Source organism: Nicotiana attenuata, chromosome 11, assembly GCF_001879085.1.
Source record: "Nicotiana attenuata strain UT chromosome 11, NIATTr2, whole genome shotgun sequence".
NCBI classification, from domain to species: domain Eukaryota; kingdom Viridiplantae; phylum Streptophyta; class Magnoliopsida; order Solanales; family Solanaceae; genus Nicotiana; species Nicotiana attenuata.
The window spans coordinates 24,928,352-24,954,076 of NC_031999.1; the positions used below are offsets into that span (position 1 = coordinate 24,928,352).

General features: G+C 35.9%; 2 protein-coding genes across 3 annotated transcripts; both read right to left on the reverse strand.

Annotated features, from left to right (window-relative positions):
- Nucleotides 324-3,600, reverse strand: LOC109234254 (probable aquaporin TIP1-1). The gene is made up of 2 exons (XM_019400159.1): nt 3,125-3,600; nt 324-835 (listed from the first exon to the last, which is right to left on the reverse strand). The coding sequence occupies exons 1-2, from the start codon at nt 3,506-3,508 to the stop codon at nt 464-466; spliced, it is 756 nt and encodes a 251-aa protein (XP_019255704.1). The 5' UTR covers nt 3,509-3,600; the 3' UTR covers nt 324-463.
- On the reverse strand, nt 7,207-21,646 carry LOC109234255. Of its 2 annotated transcripts, none has more exons than XM_019400160.1 (7): nt 20,895-21,646; nt 16,670-19,543; nt 15,394-15,447; nt 12,860-13,205; nt 12,161-12,254; nt 11,986-12,064; nt 7,207-7,719 (listed from the first exon to the last, which is right to left on the reverse strand). In XM_019400160.1, the coding sequence occupies exons 1-4, from the start codon at nt 21,375-21,377 to the stop codon at nt 12,951-12,953; spliced, it is 3,666 nt and encodes a 1,221-aa protein (XP_019255705.1). In that variant the 5' UTR covers nt 21,378-21,646; the 3' UTR covers nt 7,207-7,719; nt 11,986-12,064; nt 12,161-12,254; nt 12,860-12,950. The 2 variants fall into 2 exon arrangements, with proteins under 2 accessions (XP_019255705.1, XP_019255706.1); XM_019400161.1 differs by having other exon boundaries at nt 16,670-19,551; nt 20,895-20,970.

The following is a 25,725-nucleotide window of genomic DNA, read 5'->3' on the forward strand; positions in this document are numbered from 1 at the left end:
GGTGGATTGTATATACTTTGTAAACAAAATTTGTTTGTGCCAGATAATTAGCTAAATATAGATATTAAGGGTAATAAAATTTCAAATAGTGTTATAGGAATGAAAAAATACAGGGAAAAAGGATTCCCTTGCAAAAACCTAAATTAAATACCAGTTTGAACAGTCAGGCCATGGATTACTAATTAAGGAGTTATATTATTTTTCTTGATTCCAAAATTATTTCCCGAACTAAAACACTAAATAATACGTACGTATATAATTAAGGGAATAAAATGAATGCATTATTTTTGAAAATCTAAAATACCTTATTTACCACGAGGAAATTAAAGAAGGCTAATATAGTAAATAATAAAAGCCGTCTGAATACACAATACAATTCAACAGCGTCCAATGAACATAGACAAAACAAGGAAAACTCCAAAGAGAAAATGAAAGCAACAGAGGGTGAAATTTCATGAATATCTTAAAAATCTCCACTTGGGAGTGGCTCATGGGAGTGGTTGATGAAGATGAGTTCATAGACAACACCAGCAATCCCACCACCAACAAGGGGTCCAGCCCAGTAGACCCATTGGTGGGTCCAGGTCCAGCTAACCAAAGCTGGCCCAAATGATACAGCAGGGTTCATTGAAGCTCCAGTAAAGGCTCCACCAGCTAAAATGTTGGCACCAACAATAAAACCAATGGCAATTGGTGCAATTACTCCCAAGTCTCCCTTCTTTGGGTCAACAGCAGTGGCATACACAGTGTAAACAAGTCCAAAAGTCATCACTATTTCAAACACTAAAGCATTCCATACTGATACACCAGCTGACAATGCAAATGCTCCTGTGCTCTGCATTATTTTTTTAACCATGACAATTGTTAGTATCACTCTTATATAGTATGAAAATTTAAAATTTGTACACTCATAATCTACAAATAAAATTTGTACACTTACATCAGATTAAGTTACCTATAAGAACAAGTTATAATCTATAAACATGCATGGAAAAAAGAACTTGTTATAATATGATAAAATAATGTAAGTTTTTTTTTTTTTTTTTTACTCTGATATAAAGGAATATGATTGGAATATTCTTTCTTTCACTATAAGCAGAGGAAAGTGATAATGCCACCTAACGGATGAATATTGTTAGTTACTAAATTGGCCCTCATAAATGTTGAATAAACGTGTATTATATAGTATTAGATATAGTTACCATCATATCACTATCTTACGTAATGAGAGGACAAACTAAGTCGCTTTCAAACGAGATATAAAAAAATTTCTAGCTAACACGAACCTTCTCAACGATAATGATACTGACACCAGCCAATAGTTCAACTTTTATCTATAATAATAAACGATATTCCTAATTTTTAAGGTATAAGAATTGCTTAATGTACTAAACGAAAATGACCTTAGAGCATATATTCTACTTTCACTCGCCGTCTTTGATTTCATGAGTCAAATTAACGAGGAGTGACATTTGATTTGATATTTAATTGCTAATGAACCTTGTGGTAATAGAAATTTCCTAGTAATCAAGAAGAAGTACTGTCTATTATAGAGTCAGCAGACCACATACCTAGCTAGTATATATTTTGCAGTTTTGATTTAGAAACTAGGCAAAATTTCCATATCCTCATATTTATTTCATGGTAAAAAAGAAGTACTCCATATAGTAATTCAGGATAATTTTCAAAAAGGGCATAACATTTCCTCACATGGCTGAAAACAAAAAAAAAAAGTCTGTACTATTTTCCCTTTACTACTTAACACAAAGGAAAAACTGTACGTTACTTTAAGGAGAGTTGCAAAAGCTCGTGATTTCTCTCTCATACGGCCACCATACATTCATTATCCGCTCAAGAGAAGAAACTGAATAAATAATTATTTATGCATCTCAGATCAACCTTCAAAAGGTAAATGACTATACTCTGCCTTTATAGCTAAAAAAAAAAAAAAAAAAGTCAGTTATAAGACTAAGGCCTCGTATGTTTTTTTTAAGATTAAGACGTCTGAATCTGAATACACATCTGAATATCAAGATGTGTATTAAGATCGGAATACTAAATGATTAAGAGTGTTTGATTTTTAATATCTAAATGTATAAAATATATCTTTATTTGAAAATTAATAATCATAAAATTCAATGAAATACTAATTAATCTAATATTCTATCAATAAAATATATAATTTTCTTAAAATATAGTAGTTGCTGGTGGTGATGGCTAACGGTGGTGCTTGTGAATGCCGACTAGATTCGGTAGTTGGTGGTAGATTTGGTTGATGGTGGTGGTTCAGGGTAGTAGCTAGTGGTGATTAGTAGTGGCGATTATGATTGAGGATAGTGGTGGTGAGTGGTGATAGTTAATAATAGCGGGTGGTGGTGGTAGTTGTGATTGAGGAAGGTGGTGGTGGGTGCCAGTAGTTTATAATGATGGGAAGTGTCGGTTATGATTCTTGATGGTGATGGGGTGGTTAGTTGTGGTAGTAGAGGTGGATGAGCGTTTGTGGTTGAGAATAATAGTGGTGGGAGTGGTGCGGATGGCGGGTAGTGGTATTCGATTATGGTAGTATATAGCTATGATTGAGGATGATGGTGGTGATGGAGGTTGAGTATGGTGGTGGTGGTGGCGGCATGGTGGTAGTTGATAATGGTATGTGGTAGCGACAATTAATAATGAATACGGATAATAGCATCTTAATAAAATTAAGTCTCTGTTATGGATCTTAAATATCATACAGACCTATTCATACTCATTAAGTGGTTGTGAAGTAAAAAATACAAACACACTTAATGATTAAGATCTGAATAATTAAGATTCACACTTAAAAAAACAAACGCACTTAATGTCTGAGATCTGAATGATTAAGAATCAGACCTCCATTAAGTGAAAACAAATGAGGACTAAGAGTTCACTTATATTATTTCTTTTTGTTTTCTTCATTTTTTCCTTTTTTTTATAGGAAAAAAGCTAAATGTAAAAAAGTCAAAGATTAAGATGCCTACTAAAGCGCTAGGATAGGGAAGTTAGAACAGTTAACATCAAGTCATAAAGGCTATAGCATGATAAGATTATACAGGCTAATTATGCAGCTAAGTAGTCTACAAATTAAGTATGTCAACATGCTTACCATGCCACCAGTGGCAAATTCAAGGAGGAAGCAAGCAACAGTGGATCCAAGCAACTGTGCAACAATGTAGAGAATCCCACGGAACAAAGTGATGTTTCCACCAACGAAAGCACCGAAGGTAACGGCGGGATTAACGTGGCCGCCGGAGATGTTAGCACCGACGGAGACGGCCACGAACAGCCCGAAGGCATGGGCTATTGAGGCAGAGATTAGGCCGGCAGGAGTAGCGGCGCCGTCAGCTGATAGCTTGTTGAAAGCCATACCAGAACCCTGACCTGCGAACACGAAGATCAAGGTACAGATGAACTCCGCCAAGGCCGCCTTGAGCGTCCCTGATTGGCGGAGTTCCTCATGGCTTCCAACGGAAATTTCGTTGATCGGCATGGCCGGAAAAATTGGATCTGGAAATAGAGAAAATGAAAATTTTCTAGTGCTACAAAGTCACTAAAGGCAAGGGGAGTGATGAAAATAGGGAAAGTTTGCATGGATTTATATTGGGAAATTGGTAATTTGCATGGGGTGTTAGGAACCGGCCATAGCAGGTAGCCGGTTACTATTTGGACCATATTAATAAGATTTAAATGAAAAATTGTGGGCGAGTGGTCCTGTAGAGGTCGAGAGGCCTGCATTGACAGCTAAGAATTCACCTCCAATTTGCTGTGGCGATGACACGTGGACAAGACGACAAGGAGCCACGTCATAGGGTTCTGTTTGATATTGACATAAAAGAGTGGGAGTGTCCCCCTTGTTATTGCTTTCGGTCGGTAGCAATCATGCACCATGGAATGATCTGGAACTAGGGTTCTTAATCTTTTTTTTCTTATTTTAATTCTGTCATTAAATAAGTAATTTTTTTTAATGGCAAATATTGCTCACTAACTTTTGTAGTGCAATAATCATCAAATTTCTACTCCCTCTGTCTCATATTATTTGTCGTGGTTTCTCTAAAAATAATTGTCTTAAATTATTTGTCATTTTAGAAGTTCAAGAGTAAATTAACTATTTTTTTATTCCTATTCTACTCTTAATATTAATTGTTCTCAAAGACTAAAATACCTTAATTATGAATAAGTAATAAATAATAAAAAATTATATCTTAAGACATAAATAAGAGTAAAATAGTCAAAAATCTTTCATATTTAATATTTTCTTAAAGGGCCTGTAAAAGAGAAACACGACAGATAATATGAAACTTAGGGAGTAGTATTTTAGGAGAAGCTTTTGAGACACGTGTATAACTGTAAATGATTAGTTGAAACTTCTAAATTTATATATTAAAAAGAAATTAAGAAAAGAAGGAGCAGCAGCGGTGGAAGTTAATTTAAAAGTTTCAAATTAATAGAAAGAAATGACAAAAAAAGTAAAGATATGATATCTTTTCATGTATTAATGATGAAGGTAATGGCTCCACTGTGGGGTTTGATATTTAAATATAAGTTTGACGAGGAATTTCCGATAAATATATGCCGCCCTATTTTGTTAGCATAAGAAATTATGAATCTGAAAAACGTGCACATTATGTTTTGCTGTAGGAAGATAAAGATCATTATTGTTCCTTTATTGAGATATATAACAATCTCTTTGAAACTAAGCTGTAATTTTCATATAAGCATCGATTATGTAGATGGTGTCAACCTGTTGTCACGAGTATTAGGACTATAATAATATGTTACGTTTATATATAAAATAAGATTTGTTCACTAGCTCTATTATATTGTATGTACTTTAGGATAGACAAGTATTATTTTCTGCGAAGTTAATCGAATGACACACCTTAATACACTTAGTATTAGTCCATTGCTTTAATTTAACTTATAGATTTATAAATTTAGTTATATGAAGAATAATTTCTAAATTATAAAATGAATAAGTCATCACCAAAATTAAACAAATTGATTAATAATTTGATAAAAAGATTCCATCTCATTAGGCCGTGGTAGTAACAAGTAAATTTTAGAGGATATGCTCTTTGGAAAAGAAAATAATTCTCTAGAGAATTCCTCCCAAGAAGTATATATGGTGGCGTTCGGATTTGCTGTTGGTTAAGATAAAGAAAATAATTTTGAGACATGTCGTTGTTTGGATTAGTTTTACGATTTCGAGAAGATGTAGAACGAGAAATTTAGGACCCGTTTGGCTATGAGTTTTGCCAAAATAAATTTGGGATTTATTTTCAAAACTCATGTTTGGCCATAAATTTTGCCCACATTTTGGCAAAATCCCAAACCCCAAATCCCAAAATCACCCAATTGCTGATTTTGGGCCAAAATCCCAAAACTTGGGAATTATATACATGTTTTTCCAAAATAAAGTTGGGAAATATGTGTTGAAAACATATGTCCAAACATATTTTCATCTTCAAACCAAACTTCACCCAAATCAGATTTTTCAAAACAAATTTGGAATCTATGGCCAAACGCTAGCTTAAAGAAAGACTAATACATTACAATTCTCGTTTACTTACTAAATTTGGCTCTATTTCTCTTTTACTCACTTCAAAAGCTTAAATACCCTACTTTCCTTTTTTAAAATTAATAACCTCATGAAAGCCCCTAAATTCATTTTCCTTTTCCGAAAAGGAAAAACACAATTCCAATTTGGAACAGCAGGTGTTTTCATTTATTGATAATAATTGAAGAGTACACATGACTATATAACCATGCACGTTTTTGCTAGATATATAGTATGTGAAATAACAAAGAGCGAAACCTTTTGGATATAATAATTTAAGTCGAAAGTAAAGTTACACAAAAAGCCGAATCCACATATACCGTAGAAAGAGCTCCTATAACTTTTCTAGTAGGTACTAGTCTCCTTCAGTCATCGATTCCTCTTGTACCATGGAGCATAGACGAAGAGGACAATGATCTGGAAAGTATATTCGTAAGGAACACTTTATGGACACAAAACAACTTTCCCCCCAACTTTACTGTTTTTTTTTTTTTTTTTTTTTTTTGTATAACCATTTGGTAGTGGATAGATCAATTCAGATTCGTACCTCGTAAGACCTATTAAAGGTGATAAAGTCAGAGATTTTTCCATTCCGAAAACTTAAATTTGAGATCTCTGATAAAGGATCGAGAGATCCTATCCATCCTTCCACATCTCTTGACGATCATTTTATGATTTTTCTAATTCTCAATTTGTCTAAAATGTTACGCATAACATCCCTGGCCTTAAAAGATTTTGCAGTCACTATAATGATTTGGCAATTGACAAGCTAAGGCATACTTCAATTCATCAAAACACCGAAACTTACTTAAAAGAAAAGTGAACAAACCATACTCCTCGAAGTAACTCTATTTCCATTTTTTCTAAGGAGTTATCGAAGGAAAAATACATAATATTGTCCCAAAGAAGTGGACAAGTCATGCAAAATATAACATATAGAGTTCCCATTTAGGGCCAATTCCACTCTGTCATTGAAATGTAGGGTTCAAATTTTCATTATTATCCTCCTCTTCCCACGACCCACCAAAATATTCTTTTTAAACAGAGAAAAATTAATAAATCAGACCTTTATTGGGACAGGGCATACCCTACATGATCCAATATTAATGGAAAGTGGAATATGAGGGCAGCCTGGCTGATTACTATTGCCAGTAGTGACAGCCATACAAAATGGGCAGATAGCTATTGGTACCCATTCCTCACATGACATGTTTGGTTGAGTTGAACCACAACTTTGTACTGCGTAAACGCTTGCCCACTCAATTTTTACGCCATATTACATAGTAATTTCATTACAATTATTAAGTGATAAAATTAAAATCACATGTATATTCTTTAACTAAAGATAAGTGAGAACAATTTACTGTAAAAGCACACGCCATTTATTCAATAAGTTGGTATAACGTTCTACTGTAAAAGCACATGCCATTTATTCATTAAGTTGGCATAACTTAAAAAACGCATTTTTCCTTTTCCCGCCTTTATTAACGATGAGAACGTACTATGCGTCCTGAGTGCACATATCCAAGTCAAAATTTACAGTGCAAACATCAATTCCAGTTGCAGCATTATCACTTTGTAATTTATAATAATGAAATATAGAAAAGGTCTTCAATCTTCACACTTACGCGTGTTTGGAACTAAGACTCCCTTTTCATAAAAGTCGCAAAACGATTAGATTATACGTTATGCACGACTATAAGTTTCCAGCTCTTAGAGAGACTAACACAAATGAAAACTAGCTGTTAACATGCCTCTACATACTACAATCAGAAGGCATAACAGCATTGTTCAATTTATAATGTTATTAAATCACCCTGAGAACTAGCTCTACTAGCTGGTCACAATCTCTGAATCTTAATGCACAAGTGCAACACCTTCTAGTTGTTAATATTAGCTCCAGCAACTAATGCACCTCATACCACTGTTTTTTTTTCTCTTACAAACGCTTAAAACAGCGGTAGGGCTTCAAGGATACAAAGATCTCTACTTATTAGAGATCCATTCTTCAAAGAATTCCAAGAAGGGTTCTGCATATGGTGTACTCTTTCCCCTTGCTTACTATAGCTGAACCCAGAGCAAAATCCGAAGATCATTGGATGCCAACGTTGAATAGACACCGTACGAAGATCCCGGTATTTCAACTGTAAAAGAAATTAAAAGGAGAACATTACTAATTACTACCGATTTCCTACTTAATATATAGCATAGTGGATTTAACTTTAAAGTATGCACGGTAAAGAAAGAAGGCTTTTACGATGTCAAAGGCAAGTACAGAGTCAATTACAGTATCACATTCCCCATAAAGCTGAAAAAGCAAACCACAACATCATGATTAGCATCCTAGTTTAGTAGTTAACTTTAGAATTGTCTGAATTAACTTCACTGTCATTTATATGATTTACCCTATTAACAAAGGGTCATGCTAACATTAGTACATGAAGGTAGTATGTTAGCATGATACTCTTTTTCTAATTTCCTAAAATATCCCTAATAGCAAATTAGCAACACATGAACAAAATGGGTTTTCTGTCTTTTCTGATCCAGCTTTTTCCTCCCCCACCCCACCTAGTGTCCGATAGAGAAGAAATCCAAGTTTGTTTCACTGTGAATTCTTTATGAATTTCCACCCGTTTTCTTAATTAAACGCCTTCTACTGTAAATTATGTTCTTAAGATGAACTCATCCCGTCATTAGCGTTTTCTAAGACACAAAAACGAAGTTATAAGTGATGAATTAAGATCTTTTTGGTGGATAAGCCACGTTCATGGCTTCTTTCATTTCTTTTTCCAGAAAATCCAAATAAGAGCATAGATAAGAACATAAACAACAATGTCGTCGGAGGGTGAAGATGACTCTGATTTAAAACTCAATTTGAGTTCTAATTGATATGGGTGTAATTTGTTATTCCATGTCTCAATATATTTATTCTTTGGGAGTGGGATTCTGAAAACTTTAATGGTTGAGACCAGTTGAGAAAAGCAACAACTAGCAATGAAAAGAGCTTTGTTAAGTTGAATTTGGGAGTCAAAAATGAAAAGAATCTGAGAGCACGAAAAAGAAAGGAGGACAACTGGAAGAGAGGGGGAATGAGAATTGGACATTGATTTTCGGTAAAATGACAAAAGAGCCCCTAACATTAACACATTGTTCATTTGTTATAAGGGACATTTTAAGAAATTAGAAAATGTGTAGTATGTTAGCAAGAACCATTAACAAATTACGCTTCCATTGCTAACCAAGTGACAGTAACTATATTTTCTTTTGCAAGTTGCCACAATAGAGGTCCTCAATTTCTGGCCGGTAGTACCGGCACAGCTATTGCAGAACACACCTACACAAGAAGAAACCTAAAATATTTCTTCATTTAAGTAATGTTATCGGTTATTATCAATTTGTCTATTACTTGGAAAGTGAGTTCAGAGCTAAGTTGCTCCGACATGGCAGTTTAGGTGCCGCACCAGTGTCGTCATGACACTAGTATGGGTGTGGGTATGGGATCCGTACCGGATCTGGTCAAACAATTTTGGGTACTTTGACCACGACGGATGGAAAAATTCGAGACGAGATACAATTTAATTCCCGAAATCAGAACCAAAACTAGGGTAAATTTTGAAGAAAATAGCATAATTTATCGAGAAAATCAATCTTTTACGTATCTACAACTTGAGAATAAAAAAGAAATCCGCACTTTACAAGCAATACTTAAGTATTCACAAAATTTCTCATAATTTAGAGATATTTTTATATTTTTGAATTATTTTTAGCCGGATCCCCGCACCTGTATCCGTAATAGGATCTGTATCCCCGAATTTTAGAATTTACATCTCGAAGGATCCAACCTCTAGATCCGCACCCGTGTCCGAGCAACTTAGGTTCAGAGTGCATTTCTAATGCGCGGTTCCAATTTCTATTTTATGAGGGATTAAGAAGATATCCAGAGACTAAAACTATGCGATACTTCAGAAAATGGAAGACTTGTAAACGTGCAGCGCAAAGCTGTAAAGAGGATTTTTCAGATAAACAAAGTTCCTAAGAGAATGCACCCGGCCAAATAATGGGCCTTGTGGATGATTTTTGCTCTTAGATCTGGTCAGATTGCTCACTAGAGGTGCTGGATCTGGTTAAGAATGATTAATGGAGGTATTTTGTTCACTTTTAAGCTTATTGAATTCTGTGTTGACAAGACCACAGCTTCATTCCTATCGAGAAGAATGCACCCGATCTTTCTTAGACTGTAGACCTTGGCCTTATTTCTTGTTCTTTAAAGGGTTTGCCCATTTAAACCCAGAATCACAGTTGAGATGGATTTGCCCAAAGGACACTTACCAGAGTTGGCGTGAGTTTTGTAAATTGAATTCATGGAAATAACACCAGTATTTAATTAAGCATTAATCATGTGTTGATTGGTTGTTATGTTTAGTCACATTATTAATTATCCGGCATGTAAATTACAAAAAAAGTCCTTTATATTACTACTACATCCATCCCAATTTGTTGACACCATTACTATTCAGGAGTCACAAATTTGTTTCATTGACCACAGTTTTCTAAAACATTTGCTCCCCTCATTCCAGTTTAAGTGACTCTACTTCCTTTTTAATATGTTCCAAAAATAATGACCTGTTTCTAAATTTGGAAATAATTAACTTAAACTTCCACATTTTACGCTTTTGTAACCACAAAAATATTATGACATGTTTAACCACAAGTTTCAAAAGTCTTAGTCACACAGATATTATGACATATTTAAGACCACAAGTTTTAAAAGTCTTCCTTTCTGTCTTAAACTCCATGCCTAGTCACATAAATAGAAACGGAGGGAACATTAGATAACAATACATGGATTAGCTATACCTACGTGAGAGCATATAAATGAGAAAAATGTCCTTTATACTACTCCATCCATCCAATTTGGTTGGCACCATATTTGGGACTCACAAACTTGTTATGACTACAATTTTGTTAACATTTATTAGATATTTTCAGCTATATAAGGTTAATCTGCATTACTCGTGTAAAATCTAAATATGTAAATGTTATTTCAAAGAGTTTAAGAAATTAATGTCTAAATATACGTTATAAATTAGATGGGTTGACCCTAGAACTTTGAATACCGCTATTCTTTTCGTGATGGAAGAACTTTTACTTATTTAGTCAACCATCTTTTACTTATTCTCTCTCATTTGTTTCTAAAATATAATTTTCATGCTTAAAAGATGAATGCCATGTTTATTTATCCCTTGCCTCCTTTTGATTATAAAAGGAGTGAAGTCGTTGTACTTGTAAATATTTCAATACTACATTGGTTCTTTGCAAATACACTTTTATCTTACTGCTCAGAAAATAATATTTTAGCTATGTTGCTCGGACTCTCCAAAGATGTTGCCGGATGCATGTCGGATCCTTCAAAAGTAGTGTATTTCTGGAGGATCCGACACGGTGCGGCAGCATTTTGGAGAGTCCTCGCAACATAGTATTTTAGTATATTCATTTTAATTTCCCTCTCAATAGTATTCTTGATATGAGAACTACAAATTGATAATTAATTGCAATACGATAATCATTATAATCACATGATACCAAAACTAAATGTTAATTGGATAAAGATTAACAAACCAAGGGTATTATTGGAAACAAATCTTTATCCAGTTTACAATCCAATACATGTTTGAACTATTACTGTATATATCATAATGTTATTAGTTCAAATATAGCAAAATCTACCGGCTTGTACATGGCGGAGAGTTTGAAAGAAAGGAATTTAAGATGTTTTCAGAATAAGAAAGAGCCAATTAGCAAGATAAAAAGTTTAATATATTCTTTTGCTTTCATTTGGAGTACACAGGAATTTAGTGAAGACGCAGATAGAGCCACAAATTTTATTAGCTCTCTTCAGAATAAAGGGAATGTATTCTTATGCTTTTTGCTGTACATATTCAGCACAATCTTAGTGCTGCTTAAACAATAAAATTATACTTTTACCAATCAAAAAAAGAAAACATCTACCCACAACTCATATGCTATAAGTTTGCACATCTGATCTCACAGATGCAGTTGGGTTGGGTAAATACATTATTTCTTTTTTCTGATAAGTAATGTCTTGTCCAACACTGTTACTTATTTAACCTAACTATATCTCAAGACAATGTGTTGAATTGTTGCATACGGACCATTTTGGGATAAACACAGCCAAACAATTTGGTACTTCCTAGCAGGAGTCTTCTTATCACAAGACTCCAGTCCAAAATACTTGATCCCATGATTTTCACTTAACAAAAATCAATGCAACATCATAACCCTAACTAGCAATTCTCCAACTATAATTCGCTAGCTGAAAATTATAAGTCCCTAGAATTTCATATTGCATTACTTTGATGCACAATTTTAAAGAATGAAGAAATGCATACCAAAAAGTTCCAAAGCGCCTGCCGCTGATGATGAACCAGCCATCACCAGGTCTGCCGAGTGATAGCATAATAAACCCACCTGAGCAAGAAAAAAGACAAGATATGGTGTCATATGAATTAGCTTCCCCAGGTATTTCCATGATAAAGATAAGAGTAGTCGACCGTAGTACGTCACCTAAGTGGAGGAAACTTCCTCTTCTCTTCCCATGTACTTGGGCAATTGCATTTCCCAGCTATCACAACGAATAAATAACTTATCCTGCATGCATCTAACAACAAAAAGAAACAAAAGAAAATACTAAGTCTAGCATAGTTGCAAAGCTTTAAACAACTTCATGTAGGTGGTGTGTCCAGAAACGGAGGACCAGGATGTTTTCCATTAGCCAGTCCACTATGCCCCAATCAGAGTATGTATGGGGATTATGAGAGTATGGGCACGTAGAAGGCAGAATATGCATTTGAATCCTCACTTACATCCAACAAGAAATACTGACACATAGTCACACAAAAAAGAAGATTCACAACCAAAAAGAACATGTGAATATAACCTTCCGCGGTATTAGTGTTTTCAGTAAGATTTAAACCTTTTCTTTTTGTAGAACAAGTATGAAGTCTTTGTTATTATGCCTCTGGAGTGTAAGCCTTACAGAGATTTGAAAAATGTTAATCACGTAAACCAAGGATGAAAGAGCTGAAACCCAGTATCATCACTCCTCCTTATAAGTTTAAAAAAAAAAAAGCTGCTGCAAAAGATGTTTTTTTTTTCATCCTTGTCCTTCTATGACTGCAATCATTAAATGTCATCCTATAAAAGCAAAGCTGAAAGCGTGAAACAGGGTTCTGATTTTAAGAACATGCTAGATCAAATGCTTACCTGACGGTAGAGAACTATGTCCAAGAAGTGCAGTTCAAAATGCTTAATAAAATTAACTCAGCACCATCTAGATTAGAGTTCATCCATTTGACTATGTAAATAGTTCCTCATGATTGCTGTCCTTGGATACAATCTGCAATGTTGTGCCTTTCGTTATCCAGGCAGTGAGTTGAGGCTGCTGTTCAAAAGGCATAAGAGGATGGAGGTTTCCATTTTCCAGCTGTACACCATAAACAAAAGGTAGTCGAAGTGACAGAAAACTCTCTGGGGGTAAAATTACTTGACATCCAAGACAGAACTGCAACTTCTTTTTACGGTCTGGCATAGATGGAGGGAGACATGACTCCTACAAAGCCAAAATAGAAAAGAAACTCAGCAATTGAGAGAATAATTGAAATGCTTATTTCCAAAGATGTACACCAAAAATGAAACAACAAAACATCTAAAAAGATGCGTGAAGATGTGACAACAAGCAGTCAAGCATCCCATTGAATAGGATCCAGTGAGCCAACAATGGCAACTACATTGAAATAAAAGAGGAGCTATAAACCTTTTTAGCCTTCTTGTAATCTTATTTAGGTGAGTTGTTGAAGATATAATAAAGTAATAAAAGTGTGTTGTCTCTAACAACTTAAGCTTTTAGATGAGGTGTCACACAATTCAACATAGTATCAGAGCAAGCGGAGGTCTTGCACTCAAGACTCACCACTACTTAATTATTAGAAAAAATATCCACATATCTGACCCATGAAAGAGAATCAAGCCCGCGCTTGAGGAGCATGTTAAAGATATAATTAATTAATAAGTTTAAGTTTAGATGAGGTGGTCAGATAATTCAACAATGAGATCCAGATCCTAGCATTGCTTATAAGCACCTCAACGACCTACTCCATCTGTGAAATAATCAGGAAGCTTACTCCACTGTTTGGCCAGCATAAAAGAAGAATGCAAAGCCTGTTGCTGCTTATTACACTGGCAAGTTCATTTTTCTTGGAAAATCTGTTTTCCATTGTTCTATTAGTGTAACCCATGTTTATTTTATCTGTAAAGTAATTCCAGTGTAAAGCAACATGTTTTCTAACGGAATAGCAGTTACAGATTCACAAAAAGGTCAGATGCTTTTTGATAAAGAGCACAACAGAGGTCAGATGTTCTTTCACGGAATGCAGCATAAATTAATTTTTCACCTTTAATATTAGTATTAAGATTCTACGTCACCTAACAAATACTTCTCTGCATTATCAATTTCCGCAACCCGACAATTGATCGATAAGCTACACTTCAATCCCATGTCAATAGGAGTCATTTTTATTGATCATTAACTTACTGTAATTGACTTGCAAAAAGATTACTGTAAGAGATCATTTGGTTCACGGACTAGTTGTGCATGATTTAAAATGTACGGATTGTTATGCAGTTAATAATAATACATGAATCACTATACACAGATTGTGACACCAATCTTCAAGTTTTCGTCTAATGAAACTTCAAGTTAAACCATTACAAATTCTTATTGTATAATACCATCATGATTTCTTTTATTTACTAAAACAACAACAACAACATACCCAGTAAAATCCCACTAGTGGGGTCTGGGAAGAGTAGAGTGTACGCAGACCTTACCCCTACCCCGAAAGGGTAGAGAGGCTGTTTCCGGAAGACTCTCGGATCAACAGAAGAGACAATAATATCAGAAAAGGAAACAAAAGAAAACAAAAGAAACAAAAGAAAACAAAAGGAAACAAAAGAAAAGGCCGGTAACAACAAAAGATGCCAGAAAGATAATAACAGCAACGTAAGAGACAACAAATAAGTGAAAGGACTTCTCTTTACTAAAACAAGCCACCATATTTTTTGGGTACTTTTTTCCATTTTGGGTGCTCTTACCCAGTATCACTAATCTAGGTTGCTCAGACACGGGTGCGGGTGTCCGACACGGGTACGGATCTAGAGGTCGGATCCTTCTAGAAGTAAATTGTAAGATTCCAAGATTCAAAAAAATAAAAGTATCTCTAAATTATGAGAAATTTTGTGGAATATTTACATACAACTTGTAAAGTATGGATTTCTTTTTTATTCTCAAGCTGTAGATAAGTAAATGATTGGTTTCTTAGATAAGGTATGCTATTTTCTTTAAATTTACCCTAATTTTGGTTCTGATTTCGGGAATCAAACTGTATCTCGTCTCGATTTTTTCCGTCCGCTGTGGACAAAGTACCCAATATTATTTGACCAGATCCGGTATAGATCCCATACCCACACCCATACTAGTGCCGTGTCGACACGGGTGCGGCACCTAAACTGCCATGTCGGAGCAACTTAGTCACTAATACATATATTCTTATTCATCACTTCATCCAACATAAATACATACGTCAAGAAAATGGTACCAAACATTGTATGAGTATTGCACAGACTGGGAATCGAAGGTTAATTGAGTAATGCAAAATGCCAAGATCAAAAACAATCAGGGCTTCATATGATTAGGTGGACAAGGATAAGTTAATTCGATACCAAAAGCTCCTGTAAGTTACCTCAAACTGTATGACTGGGTTTGCTGCTAAAATGACTGGGAAGTGAGGTGTAACCTGCATGACAAAGAGCATACTCATTACAACTAGCAAACGAAGTGAACTTCTCATGTATATATGTATACATATATGGACCAATATATGAACCAACAGGACATGAAACATACAAAAAATTTGCAGTTCAGTTTTAGAAGTGTAACCATCAAAATCATTTCTTTTTGAACTTTTAGAAATATGGGAAGGAACCATACAAGTTGAAAAAAATGCAGAAGATGGACCAATTTCTAAGATCTGTTATTTACAACCAACCTACTTCTTCAGTTACCAATAGTTTTGATGCACTAGCTAACATGTCACAGTCACACTCACTGTATTTCACATGAAATAGGTCCTTTAAACAGAGAATATTAAAAAATATCCAACAAGAAAACAGAAGAACAAGTAACTTGTAGCTGCAGTTCTCCCGTTTCCAACCTGTACATGATAATCCTCAAAAGAAGAGGTCATTCTCTCCTGGCTTACCAGACTTAGGTTGAATAGAGAAGACCAAAAGATATCTAATATATCTATCTTTCTGTAGAACTTTCTCATATGCAGCCCATTGGCCATGAATAAGACTGCTAACATGTCCAAGAAATTGGTGAAAATGAGTAAATGCTTTTACAAAACAGGGCAAGTACCTACGCCTAAAATGTAAGGAAATGTAAATTTCAAGAGCTTCCTCATTAGAGGTTAGAAGATACAATTACTCGCAAAAAACCTATTCATGTGCATAAGAATTTTTCAGAATGACTTTGATAGAGAGGTTCAATAGTTTTGCTTCTCTCGTGCTCCTGCACGATCTTACTACTTGGCAGTTTTTTAATATGATTCTGAGTTTTATAATGAACTGGTAGCATCATTGCTCTTTTTTACCAAGCTCTGCAATAAACAAAGGTTAGGAAAACTTTTTGTTACATTTAAGTTTGTTTGAACATGGAGACACAATAAAGGAGATCAATTCATATAGCGTGATAGACATGATCATTTAGCACTTAGCTGACATCTTAAAGCATATGTTTACATTGTGAGGTGTCTTAACAGAGAATCCACTCATAATTGGTTTAGGTACAAAAAAACACGAAACAATATCACCTAAGCCTGTTCATTTGATTAGTAGAAACAATGAATCAGATAAGCACTTGAAATGAAATCACATAAAGAGGGATACTTCTTTAGGAGGCCATAAAGATTCAGGAAAATTGAGGAAAATAGCCAATATCAGAAGTAAGACTCCCACCAGAAAGATCCTCTGGAGCTGTGAAATGGTTCCTGCAAATCTCACATCTGCTTGATCATTCTTACTCTTCAATTCCATACAATGTGGGCAGTTCATGTATATGGGCAAACTTCTATCTAACAAGGAGGTAGCATAGCCAGAGTCATCGAGATTTAGAGATTGAAGACCAGTTGCAAGATCTTCCCCTGATGCAGCATGTACTGGATGCCAGGAAAGTTGAGCTGGCCCTTCTATATTTGAATATCCGTCATCTAACCCCTCATTTGACTTTTCCAGATTCCGAACCTTCCTAGAGGAAGTAGGAATGAATCCATTTGCCAGTCGGCGGCCTTTGCCATGGCCACCATTCTTACCCCCTCTAGAGGGACCTACCCCCTTATGATCGATATTTTCTAAAGATGAAGAGACAACAGATTCTACAGGCAACACATAAGGAGAACCTAGATTGTTGAGATGGTCCGCAGTTAATATAAAGCGGTGCCCACGGGGGCACTCATGCTCAAATCCAATGTAAACTGTTGCGTGCTTAGAAGAGGTAATTGGTCTGATCTTCTCAATTCTATTGATCTTCATTGCATCCAAATGTGTACCTATCTGGAAAATTTGATTACCTTTAGTAACATCGTTAGAAACAGTAATACTATCATTCTTAACTTCATGAATATCAGGAATTACAGCAATTTTTTCCGATACTGGTTCATCACTAATCTCATTAACCTTCTCTCTTTCCCCATCTCTCGCACTTTTTTGCTTAATACTCCTATCTGGATTTGACATAATTTGTTTATTTGATTGTAGGGGAGGAAATCCTGAATTTGCAGCAGTTGAACCAGCTACCACCTCAGAAAAAGCTTTTCTCATATTAAAGTTGGAAACTCCTTTACCAAAATTATTTACTTTATCATCTATTTTGACATTTCCTGCAGAGGACTTCTTTTGGATTTGATATCCATTTTGTACACTCAAAGCACCAGCATTCTCTATGCCTGCATCTTTGTTAGGCCCATCCCTGGCATTGCTATTAAACGTATTCATATTTGCTTGTTGTGAATTGCTTGATAGTAGCCCATTCTCACGTTTTGGCTTCTCAAGAAGGATGGTCCACCTTAGAAGAAATTTCTGGGTAGAACTGAAGCCACTCTGTATCAAACCTTTAGATGGCTGGTAGTATCTTGCATTCCCAACTCGAATTAAACTCCAAGAAGGGGGCTGAATGGGCCCACCTGTATCACTTCCTGGGGGTAACTGAATTGTGGGAAGAAGCTTGTCACAATCCATCGAAGGATTGAAAGTAACATTAGCTGTTTCAAAATCAAAAGGATCTGGCCGCAGGAGTCTTGAACGACCACATGCACATGCATGTAGGAAGACGTACCCACTGGAATGTGGCTTAATGTCATCACTTGAACATAAACCGCCAGTTTCTACATCATGCCTTTGGTGCATGCATGGTTTTCCCGTGAGACTAACAGCATCACATAGTTGCCTGCCAGAAGTCCAGATGGATGTGCACTCATCTTCCAGTTTCTGCAAGTAAAACCGTACAGCAGGTCCCTTTACCATTGAATTGAAGGCATGCAGAGCCCTCTCCAAATGGGCGTTATGTTGGGAAGTTGGGTAGCACGGAGGCAACTCATTTAGATATGTCGCCTTAGCTACTGGAAGGGCCTTTTGGCACCATAAAGTAGAAAACCTAGTATTTACCCCTCTACCTCTCTCCAAATAAGACATTGCAATCTCAAGTGGATCTGAAACTTTTGAGGCATTTCCTTCAACAGGTGGTGAAACGGAATTTCTTTGTTGCAGCTTTCTCTTACTAATTTCAGTCTCATCCAAAATGGCATGTTTTGCTGAAAGGATTGCTTGCAGAATAAGCTGACTAGAAGATAACCATTTCTCCAAATGTGGAAGTTCAGGAGAAATAAATGTCTTCCCGGAAGCAGCAGAAGCAGCTGCTGCTGCAGCAGCAACAGCAACCATGCCAACACCAGAAGCTGGACCACTGTTGGTATTGGAAACCACACCCCCTCTTCCTCTTAATATGTCAGCCTGCCTGCAGATGAACTCCTTGACAGAAAGTATGTCTTCTCTATTTGCACTCTGGCTATGACTTTCAAGCAGAAGAGAATCTGAGGTTGCTTTCCCGTTCAGAACATCTTCCACAAGACCAGTGGCAAATTCAAGGGATTCACCTCTCTTATTAGATGTTATATCTAAAAGTGCAACAGCCTTTGATGCATCAAGGGAAAACAGAGGTGCAGAATTTGACACACCCCCACTTCTTGAACCCGTATGACCAGTTTCAGAACCAGACAGCGTCCGGCATTTTTTAATGGAGAAACGAATCTGTGCCTCCAGAGAAGACTGCAATTTCTTCCTGAACCCACCTTCAGATTTACTCACAGGACGTGCAAGCACAACCACAGAACCAGAACCTTTTGGAGCCAAGCTTGGCCGAGCCGAGGTACCAGCACTAGATGATTGATTCGCTGAGGAAATATCAGTTGGCTCCTCAACACTAGAACTAGGACAATCATCAGCAAAATCGTCAAGAAAAGCAAAAAGCGTAACTGGAGTACATTGCCCGGGTAATAAAGAGGTATATGAACCTAAACCTGACATCAAAGTAATTGCTGAATTATTTCGGTTGAAAATGCCTCGGCTTTTGATAGGAGAAGGATTGTTAGATGATCTTCCAGATGCACCTCTACGTGATGGAGATGCAAAAGGTGAGCCAGATCCAGAGGGTGACAGAGATTGTGACTTCACAAATGGAGTCATTGCTTGTTTAGCTGCTTGCAAGATGCGAAATCTCTTCAGTGCCTGGGTGTCAAAGCGTGACCCGTCTTGAATAAAAACTACAACATGACAAACCTGCATAGCTAAGCATGGTTGAGTAGCACTCTATGATTAACAAGGTCAAGTATGAAATATGAAACAGAAGCTTATATGGTTCACTCCACCTCCCAAACCCCTACCCAGGAGCCCAACAGTGACCCTCCCTCCCACTTTGCTACCTGTCTAAAATCCCAGCCTTAAGGTTGTGGGTGGAGGGTCTTTACTAGTAGGTATCTTTCCTTGACACATAAGAATATGATTAGCACTAGTAATAAACAAAATCTGGAAAAGACCTTTAGGCACATGGTAAGAAGAAGAACTGGACTGTAGGTCTCAAACTCAATTCTCACCCTTCAGTAAAGAAGATGGCAACTCAAACTGAACACTAAGCAACAATCAATACATGCTCATTAATGCATGAGAAAGAAAAAATTCGTTTGAAATGATACAGAACTCTTCTACACACACTTTTTCTATACAACTGTGAAACCAAAACTTTGTCCAATAACAAGAAGCAAGCTTTCCTGAGTAAAACAAGTAAAAATCAGATAACTCAATTGGTTTAATGAAATAAACATCTACGACTAACCTAAACTACATCAATCCAATGCCTCTACTTTTCCACTAGCTACATCAAAAAAACTGTGCTTAGTCGCTTCCTGCAATGAACAAACATCCTCATCTTGTGCCTACTTTTTTAATCGCTTCTTCTTTTCCAAATAAATGAAACAGGTCCATATGTAATGGAATAGGTATTGATGATTTTTTATTTTGATAACCGTGGTGTCCGGACCAGCTTCGCGCAACTCGACTAATTCCACGGGATACCTACTATGAGCCCGTTTGGATGGGTTATTTTAAGTGACTCCTAAGCATAAGCCATAAGTTAGGAATTCTAGCTTTTGGCTTTTGGCATATTTTTGTCATTTTAGCTTAAAAACAAGTGCTTAATAGCACTTTTTTGCTTTATCCAAACACTATAAAAAGGCTTAAAAGCTATCTTGGCTGAAAAGCACTTAAATAAACCAATCCAAACGGGCTCTATATCCCACCAACAACAGGTACTAGGTAACTTTGTCCGCTAGTTTGGACAGATGGGAAGAAATCATCTAGCGTTTTCACCTTCGTTGGAATTTGGTATTGATGATTTCTTCATCCGACCTCACCTAATTTGAGTGAAACTTTTGCAGAACTCATTACAAAAGCAATGTGTGCCCATGTTTCTAATTCCTGTTTTCTACTTATACATATTTTGAAAGCTTCATTAATCTCTATTCTCTAATGTACAGCCAAGAAACAAATCTAAGATAACAAGGAATAAAGAAATCACTTTGACCAAATAAATCTCGTGTACTGATCAATATATCAGAAAAAAAAAAGAACTTACAGAGAACATAAAGAGCATAGCTTGGAGATCACCAAATTCGCGGTCTTCCAAAATTGAATCAAATCCCAATTTAGACTCCAAATTTTTGTCTTCCATCATCACAGGGCATCGAGTTGAAGAGTATTGCAAGTACAAAATCCCCTTTTCCTCACCGTGATAATAGCTTATGTTCCTACACTCAAACCAACTCTTCATGTACTCAGTAACAGCAAATTCCGGTTTTTCAACAAAAATCGGCCTATCTAAACCCCCCGAGCCAAACACATTAGAGTCGATAATCCGGTTCATCAAATAAGCCACGTCATCATGGCGTTTTCCGATAAAGCCAACCACGACGACACCGTTTTGAGGGGTGAGTGGAGGTGGTACGTCTGATGGAGGTGGGTGGGGAGGAAGGGGTGGAACTTGGGGGTGGGTAGGTGGAATCGGAGGTCGAATTAGGACCCGCATGGATTGAGGATTTGGTAATTTTGAGGAGTCCATTGAAACTGACAGCGGGAAGAATCACGTGTGTAATTGGTGTATAACTTTCACAGTATCGTCCATTATAATGAAGCAGAAACAGCTCTAAGTGGCGGTGGCGGTCGGCGGTCGTCGGCGGCGCGTGAGAATATCTGTTGAAATTTTGCCGTCAAATCTATGGCGTTGAAACGTTGAAGACGAGACAGTACGATACGATGGGAAGCTAGTCAGAGCTTGAATTATTGGACTGGGCTAAGGGTTAAGGCTAACAATGGCTACAAAATTCATAGTCCAACAAGGCAAGCCTTATGTCCAAAAGCTTTTTGGGCAGCCCCATTAGAGTGCGAGTAGTAGGCAATGTTAAAATATCATGGTATAGCCAGTTTTCACACTGGTCAATGAAAAACAGACAGCGTTTATCAAGTCAATAAAAAATAATTATTATTTTGCTGCAATAGGGACCGGTCCAGTATAATATACGGGAGTTCTGGTGCATTTGTGTACGAACTCCAGCATATTATGCTGGACCGGTATACTTTGCTAACTCCTGTAAAATTTGCGGGAGGCTGGAGCACCAGTGCTCCAAACTCCAGTATATTATACTGGACAATTATACTTGCTGGAACTCCCGTAAAATTTGCGGGAGTTCCAGCATAATTATGCTTGAACTCCCGTAAAATTTGCGGGAGTTCAAGCATACTTATGCTGGAACTCCCGTAAAATTTGCGGGCGTATTTTTCCGAATTTTGAACAGTGTTTTCGCTCAGATTTAAAGTAGCTAAATTTCGATGACTTTTGAAATTTGGCTATTTTTCAACGACCAGTGGTAAATCTGGCTATTTTTTAATTTCTCCCAATAGGACACCAAGAGGTGGTCTTTAATTTTGGAATTTTTACCTCCTAATAGCAAAGGTTTAACACCTTATTATTTTAAATAAATTATATTCTATAGATACCTTTTAATGTTTATAGCAAAATATCTAATTTTGGTTANATATATATATATATATATATATATATATTCTTAACGGGTTAACGGATTATCCCTTAAGAAAATTGAATAATTCGCCCCCAAATCGATAAGCCGTTAATTAAAAAAACTTCAATTTGTTCCACGTCCGTTAAACCGTTAACCCGATACCAATAAGCCATTAAGCTTCGATTTCGGTTCGGTTTTCGGTTTTGGTTCGGTTTTGAACACCCTAAAATAGAGTACACTCTACTCACATTTGCAAGGGGAGATTTGTGAGTATTTCAGCACTTCAGTGAGGATTTAAGGCACTGCACCTCGCTGAGTAAAGGTTCAACTTGAAATTAAGTAGTGTGTGTCTGAGTTAAATGAAAATTTCTAGTGTTCCTTTATCCAAATGATAAGCTCGTTCCCTTTGGGTCTGTGCTTGGGCTGGCCAATTCTAAATCCAATTTTGTTTTAAAATCTTATTGCAAAGCCCACTAGTGCATCAGAACTCTTCATTTTCTTATTTCGGGAATCTTATATAATTATCCCAAATAAATTTCAACTTACCAACCTTTAGCTATTAATCATAGACTTACCAAAACTAGTCAAGCACATATAGAAATTAAAAATCCAAATAAATAAGGTTCATTCTCTCCAAGAACCATACGCAAAGATCTCCTTCCATATAAACATTAGGTGCAAGAAGCAAATAAAATTTCATGGATGAGATAGCAAACAAGGTGATATATATATATATATATATATATATATATATATATATATATATAAGATTCTAAAAATCTAAGCAAAAAAGGATCTTTTTCGATGGATATGGTTGAAATTTATTGAAAATATATAGATGAGTCAATATACAAATTTTGAGGAAGATTGAAAGTGATCTGGATTGATTTGGTACCAAAATTCGTAGTTAAAATCGAGTTCAAAAAATTCTTCTGCGACACATATCATACACATGTATACATGAATATACATGTGATAACATTTGATACATATGTGATATACAAATGATACAAAATGTGATATACAAATGATACGCAATGTGATACATATACAATTGTTTTTTTTATGTTTTATCTTTTACTTTGAATTTTCAATTCAACCACCTCAAAATACCGCCAAATCATCCCAAAACTGAGATTCAAACTCTTTAAGATGTACCCAATCTATTCTAATAACACACACTCAAAAGAAAGCAAAAATTTGACCTCGTTTTGGCTACAAAGAGCTAATTGGCTAGTGTGAGAACCTAATTTTTGACTATATTTGAATTTTTCATCACTTTTTAGTATGTAAATATTTAATATGTTTGATCTTGATATTTTAGCCTTTATTTCACTTTTTAGTAGGTTTATTTAATAAAATTAAAACTACAAAAAGAGTTACACTTTTAGATATTAGATGTATTTCATTTGCAAAATAAAAAAAAATTTACAAAAATATGCTTTTCCTTCTAATTTTGGTAATACTAGCAATTTTATAACTTTTTCCTTAATAATTTCTTATATTTTTTTTGTAGTTTTTAGTTTTAGTATAGTATCTTTAATTTTGATTATATTTAATAAATAAAAAAGGAAATAAAAAAAGAACTAATACAAAAATGCCACCTAGTAAGATTCTTCCATATCTTTTGTAACAAACTCACATGCTCTCACTCAAAACTCACATGCGCCTACACACTCTTATTTTCTTGGCCACCAATAATCACTATACGTACACCTATATATCATCCACTCACTTACAAAATTAAAGAGAGCACACACACACGAGAGAGAGCTGGAAAAAAGGAAACAACAATAGAGGGGAGAACGAGAGAGAAAAGGCAAGGCATTAGCTTCTAGGAATGCTCCCTTTTTGCTCGTCCATTTCTTCTTCCATAATAAAGCAGATCCACCACTAGAGCATCATCTTTTCACCGTTAAATCAGTCCATAAAACCTCCATTAAACCACCCTTAAACTCCATCAAACAGCTTCACAAATTCCAGCACAAAACCAGCCTCCAAAAGCCATGAAAATGGGCCTCAAATCCTAGCAAAAATAGCCCAAAAACAAGCTCAAATCCCTCACCAAACTCCCGTGAAAAACCAGTCCAAAAGGTAGCAAAAACTCGGCAATAAATCACTAAAAACGTTGCCAGTTTTCACCCCAAAAGCAGCCTCGAATCAGCTTCCAAAACCTCACAAGGACAGCGCCAAACACCATATCTCAAGCTCTATTTTTTCTGCTACGTGAGAAAGGGTCGAGTTCGAGTTTGACGTTGAGGTCGTCATCGAATTTTTCGGTCAGTAAAGGTCCTGCTAGAGTTGCCGACGTATTTTCCGGTCGAGCGCTAGTTAGTTGTTGGTTTTCCGTCCAAGGTCCATTGGGGATCTTTCTCACTATTTTTGATTCCCCTGTACTGGATGATTTCTGATTCTTCAATTAAAAGCTCCAGTTCCTTTCTTCACGGCATTACTCCATTTTCAAACAGTTTTGATCGACTTTGTTGGTGCACTACTGCTTCATTTTCATGTATGTTTGCTTTAGAATAATGATTATCATTAGTAGTATGTTTGTTTAATGGGAGTTTAAGAATAATGAAATGTGAATAAGCGAACTAGATGTATTGAATTGGAAATGCAAAACTTTGATAGGAATAGTTTGGTTGTTTCTTTGAATCAGGATTTCGTTGTGTTGAATCAGAATAAATATAGGCCTTAACAAACTAATTTGAGACGTAGGCTTAATGTTTAAAACATGTAAGAATGATAAATAGATTACAGAAGATAGCATTGAGACTATTCCGTTTGGGCTAATCACATTAGTTTGGATTTGGGTCATAGTTTAAGTACATATAGGCCTAATAGGTAGAGCTGGCCATTCCTGATATATTAACAGACATAAGAAATTCAAACGATAGTATGCTTTAGGCGTGCTCTTAACAAATCAAATTATCGTGATTATGTATACGTCCACGTGACATAATTACGATTCCCAAAATTAAAACAAAGGTATGCGTTCCCGCAGCTTTGGGCGTAACAATCTTAATTATTAACAAAGTGTTATTGATTGTGTACACGTATGCGTGATATAATTTTGACACACCAAACAAAACGAGTACACGTACGCGTGACTCGTTTCAAGATAATTTCATAAAAATGAATAACCAAGCAATTAAAAGCGGTTTAAGGCGAAAGTGCATAAATTTCCCTAGAACACCTAATAATCTGTTAATTAAGCTACGTATAAATTTCAAAGCGACCGTGCTAAAACCGCGGAACTCGGGAGTGCCTCACACCTTCTCTCGGGTTAACAGAATTTCTTACCCGGTCTTCTGTGCTCGCAGACCATAATTCAAAGTTCAAAACTTTTCTCGATTGGGGATTTAAAAACTGGTGATTTGGAACACCTAA

Coding starts and splice junctions, on each gene's coding strand:
- LOC109234254 (XM_019400159.1), bottom strand. CDS start 3,508: ATGCCGATCAACGAAATTTCCGTTGGAAGCCATGAGGAACTCCGCCAA. Junction 836..3,124: donor AATTTGCCACTGGTGGCATG/GTAAGCATGTTG, acceptor AAAATAATGCAG/AGCACAGGAGCATTTGCATT.
- LOC109234255 (XM_019400160.1), bottom strand. CDS start 21,377: ATGGACTCCTCAAAATTACCAAATCCTCAATCCATGCGGGTCCTAATT. Junction 19,544..20,894: donor CTATGCTCTTTATGTTCTCT/GTAAGTTCTTTT, acceptor TTAGCTATGCAG/GTTTGTCATGTTGTAGTTTT. Junction 13,206..15,393: donor ACCCAGTCATACAGTTTGAG/GTAACTTACAGG, acceptor TTGGCTTTGTAG/GAGTCATGTCTCCCTCCATC.